The sequence below is a fragment of the Catharus ustulatus genome, chromosome 21 (assembly GCF_009819885.2).
Source record: "Catharus ustulatus isolate bCatUst1 chromosome 21, bCatUst1.pri.v2, whole genome shotgun sequence".
NCBI lineage: Eukaryota > Metazoa > Chordata > Aves > Passeriformes > Turdidae > Catharus > Catharus ustulatus.
The window spans coordinates 9,820,808-9,836,021 of record NC_046241.1 but is presented as its reverse complement, the minus strand read 5'-3'; the positions used below and the strand labels follow the sequence as shown (position 1 = coordinate 9,836,021).

The following is a 15,214-nucleotide window of genomic DNA, read 5'->3' as shown; positions in this document are numbered from 1 at the left end:
GAGGTGCAGGGTGTTTTTAATGCCTCAGCTGAGTATTGTTAGCATGTGCCTTCTTGATGGAGCATTTAAAACAAATTTTCATGGTGTTCTACTTGGCCTGGCCAGGAGCCTGGAGAGCAGCTCAGTGAAGTGAGGGGTCTGGAGCTCTGGTGTCCAGTGACCCCAATTTCCTTTTCTCTTTTGAACAATAATGCTTCTGTGCAAGGTGCTGCTGCAAGGGGATACTGGGGTGCCAGACATAATCAATGTCTCTTTGCTAGAGGCTCAGAGCATCCTAATTCTGGTATTTCAGTCCCCATGGAATGAAAGTACCTGTTTCTCCTGCCTTTTCACCTCCCTGTTCACAGGCAGGCAGAGGTAGCTGAGCATATTCATCACCCCTGGCTGTTTAACTGTGTGTCCCCTGGGAATGCAGCTGCAGATGCAGGAATATCTCCTACTACAAAAGCCTCATCTGAAATTCTTTTTGCTTGTCTTGAGCCAAAGCATAAACTTCCTCTGTGAAGGATGAGATGTTTAATGGAAACGCTGCTACACTGTCATGGTGTTTTAATAACATTTCTAATGTGTCAAATCCCCAGTGATTTTAAACCACACTGCAGACTCTGTGTGGCTCCACTGTGACCTGGTTTGGAGACAGATTATTTACTGGTGTTTTACACTTTAGGGGCACATGATGCAGAGCAGAAGTGACTTTTTCAAGGTCACCAGGGTCTCAGTGGTGCAAGGAGCTTCCTGTACAAGTTTCCTTGCAAGTGTGGGTGGCTGCCCCTAGGTAAGACAGCCACACATTTAAATAGTGTGCTTTTAGGTCTGAGCATCAACTGTTACTTCCCTGAGGATGCAGGAGCAAATATCCTGCCATAGTCTGGTAGTGGAATGAGGCTGTAGGATTTATGGAATTGCTGCTCACTTCACATAATGCTTTCTGATGTATTTGGTGCTGAGCTATGTTGTGCTGCCTTAGTCCATATGGTTGGAGCAGATTTGATTTTGGTTTTCCTTAATTTAATTCTGTGTGCTGTCAAATGTACTTTATTCTGTATATTGTGTCTACATTTTTATAGTAAACTCCCTCCTGTTTAGTGCTTTTGTTGAAAATGTTCTCTCAAAGTCTGAACTAAATTAGGGTTTCACTCCTATGCGTGTTTCTGAAATATCTGTAGGATGTTAATGACTTGGAAGACGTGGTGTATCAGCTTCAACTCCATTTTCAGCATTTTTTTCCAGCTTTCTGAATCTTGTAATAAAGATCCCTTTGTAATTCATCTGTCTGTGCCCTGACTTCAGCCATGCACTGCTGCAAAAAAAGGGCAGGTACAGAGTTCATAAATACCTTCATCCAACAACCTTTACTTGTCACTAAAAACTGAACCTGTCCTGAAACCAAGAAAACAGCTCAGTGCTCCACACACTGCTGAGGCAGAGCACAGAGAGGTGCTGGTGTTTCCACTTCATCAGCCCAGCAGAGACTGACCCCATTGTGGCTGTGCCATTCATTTCCAGCCTGCTTTGGATTCTGTAAGAACCTGAGAAGCACCGGCAGGGCTGGCCCAGGACAGACTCCAGCAGCCTGCTCAGCACTCCTGAGCACCAGAACTTGCTCAGCCAGCTATCTCTGTCCATCTGCTTGCCACAGCCTGGGAGAGCTGATAAGCAACAGCTTGCAGTAGTCTTGGGAGGGAGGCCGGGCTGGAGTGTTGCTGGAGTCTGGAGACACAGTACTGGGCATATGCTGAAGTCAGCAACACACTGCAGTGCCCTTCTCTGTGCCTGGAACTGCCAAGTTACAGCTACCACAGAAGATAAACTGAAAATGTGAAATGTGGGAGTGACAGGGGAGAAGAGTAGGTGAAGATAGCTGGAATTCAGTTTGCAGAGAGAAATAATTTGAAATAGATTATCTAGAAATGTGTCTCATAAAAGTCTCTCTAGTTTGCTATCTGCTGACTCAAGTTATTATTAAAAAGCAAAACGACCTTGCAAAGAGCCTGGCTGGTTCTGGAGATGGTGAAAGGCTGTTGAGTGTGGAGGAGCTTATGACTAGTTCACAAAATAAATACTGCCAAAGCAGTGATCTTTGCTTAGGTTTCCTCCCAGCTGCCCCTGTCTGGCTTCCAGGATCTGTTAGGAGAAAGAACATCCCCTTTGTTGATTGCTCCTGGGGAGCAGTTTGGTAGAGTGTTAACACACCTTGGTGGGCACAAAGCCTCTGTGAGGAGAAGTGGAGTCAGTCAGGGTTTTCATTAGCTTGATTTTCCCAAGTATTTTTAGTATGGCTGCACTTGACTCTTTGGGGGTTTTTTCCTTGGCAATTTTCAGCTGCTGGAACAGACAGGTCTCTGCACAGTGTTCTTGTCTGGCTTCTTGTTTTACCCAGTTCTACATCCTCAGTTCAGTGGTGTGACATACAAACAGCTATCAGGCCTTTGCTGCCAAAGCTGCTGGTCCTGTAAACTGCTTAATTTGTTCCTAACCAGGGAAATAGGGAAGTAGGATCTGCTGTTACCTTTTCCCCTGTCACATTCAAATCTCTGTGGGATGCAACATTTTAATTATTCCCTGTCACATCACAGGTTTAAGTATTTCCTCAGCTTTCAAGTCATCTCACCTATCCCTCTGCTGTTGCCAAACATGCTTTTAATCTCTAACAATGTCAGGCTTCTGTGCCACACAATATGCAAAGCATTGCTGGAGAAGGGGGGTCAGCATACAGGAGAAGAGGAAAACATTTTGTGTGTGTGTGTGCCAATCTGCAGAAATTTACTGACTGGATTTCCAATTGCCTCAAAACATTGCTGGAGAGCTGATGCAACAATATGTGTAGTGAAAGGAAAACAGGAATTTTCTGCATGGATTGGAGGGTCTTGCTGTGCAGTGAGCTTTTGCTTCCCTCTCTCACGTTACCTGCTCTGTTATTCTGCTCTCCTCTCTCCCAGAGCATTTCTTTGCAGTTTCATGCTGCCAGTGCTGGTGTTGTTTCCCAGTTTAGTACAAGAAGGCTGCTCCTGCAGGATCTTTTCCATGCTGAGTGCTGGGGAAGGCAGTGCCTGGGCAGCACAGGCGGTGTGGGTGATTTCAGCTCCTCGCGAGTCTGACGTCTGCAGTTTGTTAGAATGTGCTTGTCTGTCTTTAAATAACAACTTGCAGTTATTGCAACCTGAAGCCTTGGTTTTTGTGCAGCATCTGACACAGGATCAAGGGCTGCACTGAGGTTTTCCACAGAGAATTACTTTTTGGTAATTAAATGTAGCATGTTTGATTCCTAACATTCATTAAGACAAAAAGAGACTTTGTGAGCTGGTTTCACACAGAGCATGTTTGCCATGTTGATTTCCTGTCTCCCTCATCCCAGAAACTGGGATTGCAAGGCCTGGCAAAATTCCCTGGGATCAGCTCTGATGGGCATGGGAAAGTTGTTACATATGTGTGGGTATGTCACAAAAAGTTCCTTTCCACAGTGACATCTGTTTGCTCAGATATAAATGCATCAGTAACTGTCCCATCTAGAAGCTGAGGTGCTCTGATTAGTGGTTTGCCTCATTTGCTGCATCCAGCACTTCTGGAATCAACATGCCATCACTGCTGGTTTCAAGCTGTTTCTCTCTTTTTGCAGGTGAATTAGAGAAAGTGACTCCCAGAGCACCTTGGCTGTATGAACTCTTGAGCTGTCAAGAGACTGAGAGGCTTATGAAGAGGTTCTGTCAGGCAAAACAGTGCTTAGCAAAGACACCAAGGAGGAGGGAAAAGGAGAAAGGGAGGGAGAGAGAGCTGAAACACTAACAAACCATGGTAGGTATTTGTTGTCTTTCACTGGGGTGCATTAAAAGTGTTTTCTGCTGCCAGGCTCAGGCTTGCATGGGGCTGCTGAAACCCGAGAGAGAATTTTCTGACCTTGCCCTAACTGAGGGATGGTACCGTGTGCTTTGAGCAAAGCAAGTGAGGTTTGATGTATTGTCAGCCTCTTAAAGCCAGAGAGTGTTCTTGTGAGCCTGCAGTACATGAATTATTAAATAGGAATGAAGGGGATGCTCATAAGGTTTTCTAATAAAACTGGCATTAGCAGGCTGTAGCAAACAGCATCAGTGACCTTGAACTTGCAGATTTCATCACCAAATGCTCACATTCCCCTTCTGCCTCTACCTCACAAAAGCAAGTTTGGATTATTCTCATCCATGTGTGTGATTGAAGGTGCCTCTGTGCACACTTTGTGACAGTGCAGATGAAATGTGTGTTTGGTGTAAGTGAGGAGTCGCTTCTCATTTGCCTGGCTTTGGCTGCAAATAGAAATGCCTGAGATGTGGGATTTGTAAAGATGTGCAAGTATCAAGTATTGTGATGGTGAGATGCTGAAATGTGTTCACAAAGAGGCACTCAGCTCCTGAACAATATGAGTGGAGAGCAGTTGAAACAAATTTTTATATTTTCAAGCCTTCTAAGGTTATTAGTGAGAGAATAGAAATGAGAATAATTGCAATAAATTTTAAATACAGTTGCTAACGCTTGCTGCACGGGTAGGCTGTGTGTTTGTATTTTAAAAAAAGACACAAACCAAGACTTTTACCAGTTACAGACTGAAAGGGAGAAAGAACACTTAGCAATGCAGAGTTGTTAATACATTATATTTTAAATAGTGTCCCACTCTGTCATTCTTTTCAGCCTGAACTGTAATGAGGAGTTGATCTTGTCAGCCCCTCTTCATTAGAAAAGAAAATGTCTCATAATTGGGAATTGCCCATTTGTTTCTGTTGCCCTGCTGTAAGTGCCAGTTCATGAGGTGGAGGATGGTGATGAGCTGTTAATGCAGCTCAGCGTTCCCCTGCAGCCCGGCTGGATCCGTGTTGGGGATAACCACAAGAGGGACCTCCTGAAGAATTGTGCAGCCTATCAAATTGCAGGGGATAAAACCAGCCCCTGGTGGATGAATTGTCACTGCCCAAACGATCCAGCTGGGTAGAAACACAAAAATTAGGAAGGGAATGATTTCATGACCTTCAATGGAAAGGACACAGGGAGTGCAATAAAGAGGAAGTCACGGACAGTTCCTTAATAAGGATCCAGTGCAGAGCCTCTGAGGTTGTTCAAAGGCCCTTTGTGTCCTTAGGAGTGGGCAGAGCACAAACCCATGAAGTAGAGATACAAATGACACCTTGTTAAGTTGCTTAATGTGTAGGAGGAACAGAGGGGTTGGGTTGGTGATGCTGTTCTGGGAGGCTTTCAGCAGTGACTGATGAGAGCAAGACTTACTGCTGCCCTTGCACAGGTCTGTGCTGTGATCACAGCTGCTCTGGGCACTGTTCAGATCAAAAAAGTCTCACCTGAATAGTCTGCAGCAAACTCCAAACTTCCTAGCACAGGTTACCCAACTATTGAAGTTTACCTCCCTCAGCAGTATCACTCATTACTCTGAGTTTCACTAGAGACCTTTTTAATTAGCACTCTAATATCTTCCTATTCATTTGAATATTTTTTCAAAAGAAATTTCAGTCTCTTACCGTTTATCTTTATTCTCATCTTCATTTATGCCTTTGTAAATCCCTGTGCAGTGGCTGAGCCTCTCAGTTCTGTGCTGCCTGTGACTTCATCTGCAGCAGCAGCAAAGCCGTGAGGGATTGGCTTTGCCTGTTCCCAGGTGTGCTGCTCTTGTCCCTGGCACAAACAGAGGAGAGGTGGCTGCACTTAGCACTTCCAGGACACACAGAATTGTATTTGGAGAGTATTGATGCCTTTTACAAAATAGGAATCATCTCTCCTTGCCCAATCTGCCCTCTTTTCCACAGGTCACAGTCTGCCCTCCTTGGCAGGCAGGATTCCTGTTCAGGCAATGTCCTATGTCCTGTCAATATTCCAATAACTTTGTTCTCTTTTCTTCCTGTTTCCCACTGCACAACAGAGATCGATCCGATCTTTTGCTAACGATGACCGCCACGTAATGGTGAAACATTCAACCATTTACCCATCTCCAGAGGAGCTTGAAGCTGTCCAGAACATGGTCTCAACAGTAGAATGTGCCCTTAAGCATGTCTCTGACTGGATGGATGAAAAGAACAAGTCTGCAAAGTGTGAGGGTGATGTGGAAGCCAAGGAGGAAGCTGCAGAAGGCAGTGCCAAGTGAGTGAAGCCTCAGCTCACAGCGTGTCCCTGTGCTGCACTCAATGGCTCCTTTCCTCTGAATAAGAGTCCCAGTGTTACCTGGCTCTGCTGCAGATGAATGTTCATAGAAGGAGGGGGATATATTTGGACTTTCTGAGGTGGGAGCACGTGGGGGGAGTGCAGGGAATGGCAATAAGCCCAGTGTGGGCAGCAGTTGCTCTCCATTTCTTTGCTTATTTTACTGGGATGTTGTGAAATGGCATTTAGCAGAGAAACCTTTCAGCAAATCGACAGCCACGTGCTTGGGGGCTCCTGAAGTCTGATATACTAAAAACTTTTTATAATCCAGCAAACAAAGTTTCCTAAGCCTCCATTACTTTTCATTATTGCCATAATTTAACCCCCACTGGCAACTCAGCCCCACACAGATGCTGATTTTTTTATTAAATAATTAACCAAGCGTGCAGTAAATGCTTTGGAGACAACTGGATGAGACAGGAGCTGATGCTGGCCTGTCAAAAAAAGCATTTCTTGCATTTTACTCCATACTTAAACAGTCCTAGTCTATAAAAATGGTTTTTGTTAGTTTTTTTCTCAGCACTCAAAAATTAAGTGTCCCTGTGTTGCTTTGAAAATTCTTTACTGTGGCTCTTAAAGGTTCCCCTAAACTGTAGCTGAAGAGTAAAATCCCCTTTTAATTCCCCTAAATTGTTTCATTCCCAGGGATCAAGGTGGTCGGACATTATGTGGTGTTATGAGAATTGGCTTGGTTGCAAAGGGCTTGCTGATCAAAGATGATATGGATCTGGAGCTGGTTCTCATGTGCAAAGAAAAACCCACAAAGACCTTGTTATGTATTGTTAAAGACAATCTCCCAGCTCAAATTCAGGTGAGTTCATTGGGAGCAGTCCTCCCACAATGGCTGATAGCACTGCAAGGGCTATTTGGGGAAAGGCTGGCATTTGTTCCAGCAAGAAAGACAAGTGATAAAAAGGAATATAGTCTGAATCTAGGACAGCATCTGGGGCATGTGACATGTTTAATGTGGTGACATGAAGTCCTTACTCACAAAATGTAACCTCCTGCTGCTGTTGTTGCCCTGCTCCTGTTTGTGCTGTCAGTTCCCTGGGAGGGCAGCTGACCTGTGTGTGGAACTAACCCAGGCTGGGTTTGGATGCTCTGGTCCACCCAACATGAGCTGAACTGCAGAAACCTTCCCTGCTCAAGTGTGTCACTCAATCCCTGTTGTTGTCCCCTGCCTGAACCTGCAGTTCCCCATTTCAGCTGCTTTGCTTGGGCTGTTCCCCCATAAACCCCTCTGTGCTGCCAAGGTGAGAACATGTCACTTTAGGTGGTCACTACTGGGGCTCATGTTAATCATGAGCTCACATTATTTTTATTTATGGCTACTTAATTCTGATGGTGGCATCCAGCAGGCAGCAGTTGCAGCTTGTTTAGGGATACCACCTCTGTGACAGTTCTGAGGCTGAGCAATCAGCCCAGCTTCCAGGCTCACCAACACTGGTGCCAAGGAACTGCCCTCAGATGTTCCACTGCAAGTGCCTTCCTCCAAACCACACCAAACTCAATCTGCTTTTCTCCTGACGTGCTTTTCTCCCTGTGTTTTACCGTTCTTGACAGCTGTTAGTTCTCACCATTCATTTTCTCACACAAAAGGCTTGTTTTAATGAGCTAATGTTGTTCCTAGAGATGTGGCCCTATCCATAGCTAAAAATGCAAAGCATCTTTTGAGTAGTAAAGAGTAAATTTTACTTGTTTGAAAATGATAGGGATGTATTGAGTATTAAAGAATAAACCTTGTAGTGAGGCATGAAATGAGGAGTGCTGAAAGTGAGAAGTTAATATGTGCTTCAAGAAAGTGAGATAAAATGAGAAAATAGACATAATTAAAATATGTGAAGACTGAATAAATTCAAGGGACAGGCAGGTAAGATCCTGTGGGGAAGGACTGTGAGGGGTTACAGGAGAGATGAGGGAAGAGGACTCTGACTCGTTGTGGGCATGGAAAACAGGGAGAGGCTCTGCAGAGGGATCAGATGCTGGAGGTGAAGGAGGTTCAGGCCCTTTAGTGGATAGAAGGAGCAAGTGAGGCACAGACACTCAGGAGCTTCTCCTTTGCTGCCTGGCAGGCTCGTGGAGCAGATGCTCAGCCATTTTCATCCCAACAGTGAAGCAGCTGCAGAGCAGATTGCAGCAGGAGAGGGGTCAGAATAGACATCCCAAGCACGGGGCTGCTGAGCCACACTCCACACAGGAGGGGCTGGAGGCTGCTGAGCCCTCTGCCTGCCCTGGTGATTGTGGAGCTTGAGAGGTCCCAGAGGGCTGCTGAAAGACCTGCAGAGAGATCACTGCAGAGAACTCTTACACTGCACATTAATGGAGCAAACTGTAAGGCAGTTGTAGCACTGGCTACAAAAGAAATGTTTTTGTTTTTAATGAGCCTTTGTGACTGCAATGCCCTGTAGCCTTCTCATTAGCTGAGGCACATACACAGATTCTTCACTTTTTCAGTCAATTGGGAGAGTCTTGAAATCTTTCTTGGTGACTTTCAGAAACTTACAGAAGAGAAGTATCTGGTGGAGGAGCATGTAAATGAGGCAGCTATTGTTATCCATAACACAAAGGAGCCCAAGCTCACTTTGAAGGTGATACTCACATCCCCTCTCATCCGAGATGAAGCAGAGAAGAAGGAAGGAGGTACACAGAGCGTTTTAACTTGGTTTTAAGACTGTCCTAGCTAAATGTCCTGACTGTGCAGCACAGGGTTAATTGGGAAGTAGGCTTTTAATTGTGCATTGTGAACTGACCAGACTGGATATTGCCATGAGTTACATTATTTGGGCCTTAAAAAGACAGCAGTCACTTAATCTTCATGTAATACGTGTAGTTTGCCTTTGCAAGCAATATTCCTACAGCGTTAACTTTGACATACAATTAAATCTTAGTTCTCCTTTCTTTCAGACTTGCTATTGAACACTTGAGCACCTGGCGCTGCACAGTCTTGTTTGCAAATTAAGTCAGTCAAGTGGGATTGGTTCATAGTTTCTTGAAAAACTCATTAAAATGTTTCTCTTTATGTAAAAGCCTTTTCCTGCAAAGCTCGCCAGTGTCGTCCTGGCCCTCAGTATTTATTGACTGATGATGTGTATGTTTCTGGCTTTAAGAATTTCCTAACTGGGATACAATTGAAGTTATGGTGCTGTGATACAGCACTTTTGCTTCTGAACTGAACGTTGTACCTCATGTCCTTAGAGCAAAATAGTTCTAGCAAACTGTCACTTAGTCCTTTCCATTCCTCCTCCCTCACCGTGGTGTCCTACACAGTTCCGTGCCCGTGCTGCAGGAATGGTGCCTGTAGTACCAGTGAGGCTGCAAACAGACTGTGAGCAATAGAGAAGAGCAAATGTAGCCATACTTTGTTGTATTTTAAAAATCTTTTCAGTAATTTCTGCTTCCGCTTCCCAAACCTATCCCTAGAAACTTTGCCACTGGATGATGTCAGACCTTTGACCAACTGGCCACTCTCTGTCATGACAACTGAGGCAGCTGGGCCCGTGTGGGCTAGGGAACTCCCTGTCGCTCTCTTCCCATTTCTAGACTTGCCACAAGTCCTTTGCTTCCTCCCTCTCCCACGTGGAATTCCGACGGGATGAGAAATGTTGGTCAGTTTGTCCTCGTTCTGTTGGAGGGATGGCAGGAAGGATCCCTTTCCAAGTGACATGTAACACTTTGGCAGCAGTTGAATGCAGAAAAATCTTACAGAACAGATGAATGGCAAAGATCCCTTAATTGCACTGGCTGTTTATTCTCAAATTAGCAACAATGCTGTTTCCAAGACCATTAAAAATAAACTGCATATTGCTTTAGTTGTTCAGCCTCCCACAAGATGCTGAGACCAGCCCTGGAGCTGCTGCAGCTCATCCATGTTCATGAGAGAGCACAAAGTGCAGGACAAATTCTGATGGAGAAGGATTTGTGAGATTCCCACAAGGGGATACAGTTTTACACAAAGGCTTCTGCCCAAGTATTTTCTTGTAAAAATTGATGCTGTTATGCCAGTGAAGTCCAGGAATTTCTGAATTAATCTGACTAAAGGAGGATTGGAATTTTTTTGCTTTCTCATGCTTAAAATGTAGGTGGTCTATTTTTTTTAAGTGTCCTTAAATATTTTCAAAGGTCTCTAACCATATTTTTTAAATTTAAAATGATTTTACCACCTCTCCTGAAGTGGTTATACACTGTCATTCTGTGCAGCTGCTGAGGACAGGGAATAGGGCCATGGATCTAATTTTAAAGTCCAGGTTCCTTGGCATTGATTCATCACAAAGAACAGAGGCATTTATCATATTCCTTTTCAAGGTATATGGAGCATTATGCAGATGTCACTAAGTTGAAAGGGGAGTGATACATTTTTTTTGTAATCTTTCCAACCATTTAGATTGGAATCACTTAGACCAGACCAAAAAAGTTTCATGTCTAGTATCAAGGGAGAGTAACTGGAGAAACTGGTGAAAACACCTTGATCTCCAAAGCACTGCCATATTTTTTCTTACCACTGAGCAGTGTCAAACAATTGTAAATACACTTCCTATGCAGTTTTAAAAAGCTGTCAGTTGGCTCCATGCACTCCTTTGACTGAAGGAGCTCAAAGTGCTGCTGATCTTGCCTTTCATCTTCCATGTAAGATAGGCCCAGGCTTTCCTGAGCCTAAGGAAAACTGACCAAGGTTTCTGTGGTGGGATTAGCACTAATCTGTCCTCTAACAACCCAGGTCAGGCCAACAGCCCTCGTTACCAGTGCTCCCATTGTTCTGTAGGAATGCTGTGTGTGCCTTCATGCCCTGATGTCAGAATGTATCGAAAAACATTCCTGGATTTCTCTTCAGTCCCCAGCTCTTTGGAAAAGTGTTCATGTTTAAGATGTGGTGTTTGTCCTATTTGTTTTTGCTGCTCCTTAGCAAAAATAAATAGTGGCCCAGTGTGTGTGTGCATTTTGGTGTTTCCACAAACAGCTACCCATAAAGCTCTGCTTTCTCATGTTGAGAAGTCAAGCACCTAAATTTCCCTGCATTTTGCATCAGTTTAAATTTTAAACTTCTGAAGAAACCAAATTTTTAGTCACAGCATCAAATATAAATTGGGCTTTCCAGACCAGAACCTTGTATCCTGCAAACCAGTTGTTGTTACTGAGCATCCAGTAACAACAAACGATGTAACTCCAAACAAGCTGGTTCACAAAGGGCTGAAGTCCTGGAGCAGGACATGGCCAGCGATGCTCCCAAGGGGCCAAGTGCCTCTGAAGGGGCAGCGAGCCCCAGACTGCCCTCCCCTCTCTGGAGAAGACAAGGCTCCTCCTATGGCTCAAATGAATGGAGCTGGCAGCTCCTGTGTGAAGAGAATGCTGCAGCAGTGGGGAGAGAATTCCTGAGGGATTGGTTCTGCGTTGCATAGTGTGAGCTAACATCAGGGCTTTAGAATTTACTCTTTACTAAACTCCTTGGATCACTGCCCTTGTTAAAACTACAAGGGGAAAAGGAAAAGCTTTGCAATCCCGTTTGAAAATTTGGATTTGGTCTCACTTTCCTGACTGGCAGAGCATGAAGAAACATGCCATTCTCCCGAGGGGGTCTGAAGGGAGCCCGCTGCAAGCCGCTCGCCCTCTTCACTGCCTGTTCTCTTCATCTTTCTGTTTAATAGAATCTTGCACCCAAAAGTTGGCAGACTGCAACGTCAGGACACTGGGGCTGAACACACAATTGGCAAAATTCTCCAAGATATTTGTAAATTAGACCTTGGAAAATGGTCTTAATCCTGTAAGGAGTGTGATTCTAAATCATGGAGACAAATCTTCGTTTTTTGGCTCACCTGAATGACAGGTGACATGTATTCTGTTTGGTTTGTAGTTTAAAGGAAAAATTAATTTCCTTTATCAGTGGCTGTAACACAACGCCTTCTACAACACTGAGCCCCAGTTCGTTGCAAAAAATCAATGATTTTGCAGTCAGTCACCTTTGCCATTTCTAACGTTTTAAATAAGATTCTGATCATTCATTGACAGTACTTGTTTGATACAATACTTGAGCTTTAAGCAGATGTTTATATTGTCTGCAGTGAAGTTTTCTCAGACAACTACCCAGATGGATGTTAAGTAATCCCATGCCTCAAATGTCACTCCTGAAAACAACGAAACTGCAAAGGAAATTTAGAAGCAAATCTTGTGTTCCAGAGTGACCTTTTGTGCTCAAAGAAAGACAGAGCTTTGAGGCTTTGCAGCTTTCATTTGGAAAACACACAAGAGGAGTGATTAATCCCAATCCTGGAATGCTGTTGATGAGGGCAATAACAAACAATGCAAATATCTGCTGTGAAGTTCACAGGGGTTAGAAAATAAGCTTATAGCACTTGAGTCAGCAGCTGTGAACTGCAACCATCACCTGGCAGACAAGACACTGGTTCTGTTCAGTTTTACACTGGTGGGGTTTGTTTTTTTTTTGGCTTTGGGCTTTTTTATTCATCATAACATCAAGTGCTTATACCAGAGTAACCTTCCCAGGAAATGGCTTAGGAGAGGCAGCCTTAACATTAAAGTTGCAATTGCTTCTGCAGCCAATCCCATTCAAAGGAAGCCCTGAAAATGTCCTTGGAGATGGCACTAACAAACTGAGAGTACTTTTTCCTCCCAACTTGTCCTGGTGTTTTAGATGTCCTGCTGGATTTCACTCATCTAGCAGAGTCTTCAGTTTGGAATGGATTTAGAATTTCATTCAGCTCTGCACAGGTCTCTGAAGACGTGGAGAATTAACCATTATGAATAATGAAAAGAGTCTATTTCCAAATTATTTTTAAGTCAAAAGTAACTATGTATTCATAGGAAAATGTCATATTCAAGGTTTTAGTTAAGCCATGGATTCATTTTGTTATTCCAGTTGTGCTCAACATCAGCTAAAACCAAATGTAATGTGATTTCACAGAAATGTAGAATCTGTCATTTTTTCAGTTTTCAGAAATCTGGATGTTACAAACTCCTTGGGATTAAAATAAAATAAATACAAAAGGACTGATAGAGAATTCCCCTAAATGTAGAATTGGATGTGGCTGCTAAAAGCAGTTTCTTACAAGTTGGTTGATAAAGAGAAAGGGGGGGAAGGCAAAGAAGTATAAACCTGGACAGAAAATATCAGTGTCTTGTCTCTCAAATCCATCTTGGAATCTCCTCTGTTGGTTTCAGTTGCTGTTGGGAAGCATTTACATGAGGGCACTTCCTCTCAAATGCATTAATGACCTGGAAGTTACCAAACCACTCTTTCATATGCTCTGGTTATATGAAAGACTAATCAAACTAAAGTATTGTACTAGCATTTCCTGTATATTCCTTTCATAGAATTATACTGGCTAGTACTGTTCATGCAATAATATTTCAAATATATTCAATGTTTTTCTTTGCAATTCTCAACAATTGCATGGAGGTAATTTCACTTTCTACCTATTACATTTTTTTTATTACCCCCTGATAATATTTTCCTCTTTCCAAAGAAGCTTTGAAATTCTGTGCCACCTTTGTGGAATAAAAGTCACAAAGAAGAGGAAAAAAATGCCTAATACATCCCAACAGAAAAAAAAAAAAAAAAAAGGAAAAGTGCTATAGAGCTATTTTCTGCCCTGAAATGTGTTCTACATTTTTAATAAGATCCCAGATTGTCTGTAGCAGTGGCCATCTTTATTATTACTATTATTTTACAAGGAGTGAATGCCTTTGCTTCTGTTGCACACGTGCACATTTACTACCTTTAATGGCTTGTTTAAATTAAATAACACGGTGCACTTAAATTCTGGGAGTCTTATTATCTCATTGAGATGCTGCCGCTCTTTTTGTATTGTGACAGAAACCCCTTGGTCAAATTGTATCTGTCTCTTTTTATCCCATTTTTACCAGTAGATAATGTTGCGATGAAAGATCCTCCGGACTTATTGGACAGGCAGAAATGCCTGGAGGCCTTGGCGTCTCTGCGGCACGCCAAATGGTTTCAGGTTGGCTCTTTGTTCTTACCTTGTTGTTATTGTAGCCTTGCAAGGTTTAATTTGAGACAGTTTTAATTTTAATGCCTCTTTAATTTCTGACTAGTCCCTCCTAGAGCAAAGGTCTAGAATTCCAACCCAGTGCTGTACTGTGCGAGGGCAAACGTGACAGGGAGACAGTCAGCTGGTCCAGAGTTGTCATGAGGCTACAAAAGCAATCTTGACATTTCACTGCCTTTTTTATACATCTCTAAATTCAAGTGTACTTTTATATAAGTGTTTTTATTTTGCATGAAGCTGATTAAGTATTAAGTAATAATAATTTAAAACAGAATCTATCCCAGGACTCTGTGCATTTAAAAAGAAAAGCAGAATTGAAGAGCGGGCTTTTGCAGGTGTATTGGAATCATTTTGTTTGTTTTAGGCCAGGGCAAATGGACTAAAATCATGTGTAATTGTCCTTCGTATTCTGCGGGATTTGTGCAACAGAGTCCCCACATGGGCACCGCTGAAAGGCTGGGTAAGTACAGAAAGAGCTGGAGGCCACAAGGGCAGGTCTCAGATCTGCTGAGGGCTGTAGCAGGGTCTGGACTGGAGAAAGGAGAGCCTTGTATGAGACTCCTCCTTCCATCCCTGTTCCTTTGCTCCCCATTAACTGCTCCCTGTGTAGGGAAGAGAAGGCGAGTTGTCCTCGAGTCTGTGACAGACTGATCCCATGGAAAGGGACACTGCTGTGGGCCTCACACATCCTGCAGGATTGGCAACAGACTCCAATTTGTTGCCTTCCACCCCTCTTGTTTAATGTCTTCCAAAACTATCCTGCTCCCATGACAAACTCCTGCCAGCAGCTGCTGCCCTTTCCTGGGGCAGGTTTGCTCTGCATGCCTGGAGAGGAACACTGTAAGGCAGCACAGGTGATGTATGGAACTGAAAACACTCTGAGAGGAGAATATTCACCTGGCTTGGTGTTAGGGACCCCTCCTTTTTGGGCAGACAGTGGAGAGCAGCTGGCATCCTCAGAAGGTGACTCAGAGCAGGGGACAGACATGTGCCCTGCACGAGGACAAGGCCTCCTCTGGGGCAGG

At 43.7% G+C, this 15,214-nt stretch overlaps 1 protein-coding gene across 9 annotated transcripts in view; it reads left to right on the top strand.

Moving 5' to 3' along the window:
* LOC117005565 (spermatid perinuclear RNA binding protein) overlaps positions 1 to 15,214 on the top strand; it is a 59,515-nt gene that overhangs the window by 19,413 nt on the left and 24,888 nt on the right. For 6 of the 9 annotated variants that reach the window (XM_033077353.1, XM_033077349.1, XM_033077351.1 and 3 more), the window contains exons 2-7: positions 3,617 to 3,792; positions 5,894 to 6,111; positions 6,817 to 6,982; positions 8,667 to 8,811; positions 14,047 to 14,141; positions 14,554 to 14,649. In XM_033077353.1, the coding sequence (XP_032933244.1) occupies positions 3,790 to 3,792; positions 5,894 to 6,111; positions 6,817 to 6,982; positions 8,667 to 8,811; positions 14,047 to 14,141; positions 14,554 to 14,649 (723 nt within the window). In that variant the 5' untranslated portion in view covers positions 3,617 to 3,789. The remainder of the gene's footprint in view (positions 1 to 3,616; positions 3,793 to 5,893; positions 6,112 to 6,816; positions 6,983 to 8,666; positions 8,812 to 14,046; positions 14,142 to 14,553; positions 14,650 to 15,214) is intronic. The other 3 variants (XM_033077350.1, XM_033077352.1, XM_033077355.1) reach the window with 2 other exon arrangements.